The sequence below is a fragment of the Buceros rhinoceros genome, unplaced genomic scaffold (genome assembly GCF_000710305.1).
Source record: "Buceros rhinoceros silvestris isolate BGI_N320 unplaced genomic scaffold, ASM71030v1 scaffold308, whole genome shotgun sequence".
Classification (NCBI taxonomy): domain Eukaryota; kingdom Metazoa; phylum Chordata; class Aves; order Bucerotiformes; family Bucerotidae; genus Buceros; species Buceros rhinoceros.
In genome coordinates this window covers 89,794-90,889 of record NW_010427207.1, presented here as the reverse complement: position 1 = coordinate 90,889, position 1,096 = coordinate 89,794, and the positions used below count along the sequence as shown (strand labels likewise).

The 1,096-nt window shown below is 43.5% G+C and overlaps 1 protein-coding gene across 1 annotated transcript in view; it reads left to right on the top strand.

Annotated features, from left to right (window-relative positions):
- Positions 1–572: 572 nt before the first annotated feature.
- Positions 573–1,096, top strand: part of CDC20B (cell division cycle 20B) — a gene marked incomplete at its 5' end in the record, with an annotated part of 13,638 nt that continues 13,114 nt past the window's right edge. The window contains one exon of the mRNA XM_010141771.1: positions 573–683. Within this exon, the coding sequence (XP_010140073.1) occupies positions 573–683 (111 nt within the window). The remainder of the gene's footprint in view (positions 684–1,096) is intronic.

Sequence of the window (1,096 nt, the reverse complement as noted above, 5' to 3'; positions counted from 1 at the left end):
ATATATATATATATACATGTATTGAGTTTTATATTTTCAGCTGTATATGTTTCAGTAATATCAGTTTAACATATGGGTTCATGCAGGCTCTGGGACCATGGTTTGAGAGAGGACTCTGACATCCGGTAGGTCGCATGGTGGAATCAGTGGCCCTGTGGTGTACATACCACAAAACTGATCTTCCCTCATAGAGCAAGCCTGAGGGATCAGACTTCCTGTCTGATGGAGAGAACAAGAGGCACTAAGGTTTGGCAGGTGACTTCCGGTAGTCCTACAGGTGTACGGGCCTGGGACCTCTTCCACTGGTGAGATGGCCTTATTCAAACAGCTTTGTTAAAGTTTGTGTGATCATTAGCAGTGAATTGGTTTTTATGGAAGGAAAGATGGTGGCGCAAGTAAAGCACATGATTTAGACACTGGTATTCTGTATTCGTTACTGATCTCCCATCCAAGAGACAACTATTTTGAAGCTTTTGTGTAATGAGTGTTGAGCCCTTGATGACTTGTGTTATCCATGATGCTTAAATACGTTTTTCAACAGACTTCTTCATTCAGTCATGCTTTCACTTCAGTGTATTGGCAGAAATGTCCTTCTCAGCTTCCAGTGGTCCAGGAGGTTGGATGTAGCATTGCAGAAAGTGGTCATGTGAAGGTCTGTGAAAATACCAATTGCATCTGGAAAGGTATGTTCCAATACAGCAAGTATTCTCATGCACACTGAACAGTAAGATACAGCAGGCTGCACCTGCGCTGGGAAAGTAAGTGGATCTACCTTTTCCAACAAATGTTACAGAATAATACAAAGTGGCAGTGATCTACGCTGCTTGGGGCGATTTCCCACCGCCTGTGAAGACAACATATTCCACCTCTTCCAGTGTGGTTAACCCCTGTTATTTTAACCGGCTCTGCATTGGGCCCCATCTGAGGCATTGGTGGCCCTAAAACATTAATTTCATTTCAGCTTTTCAGTTTCAGAACCCTACAAATAACGTAGGGTTGTGCTGCAGAATGGGCACAGGATATGTATCGTATGAACTTTTGGGTACATGAGAGTGCAAGACATGCAGAAATGGTGGGATCTTGTTGCTCCTACCTG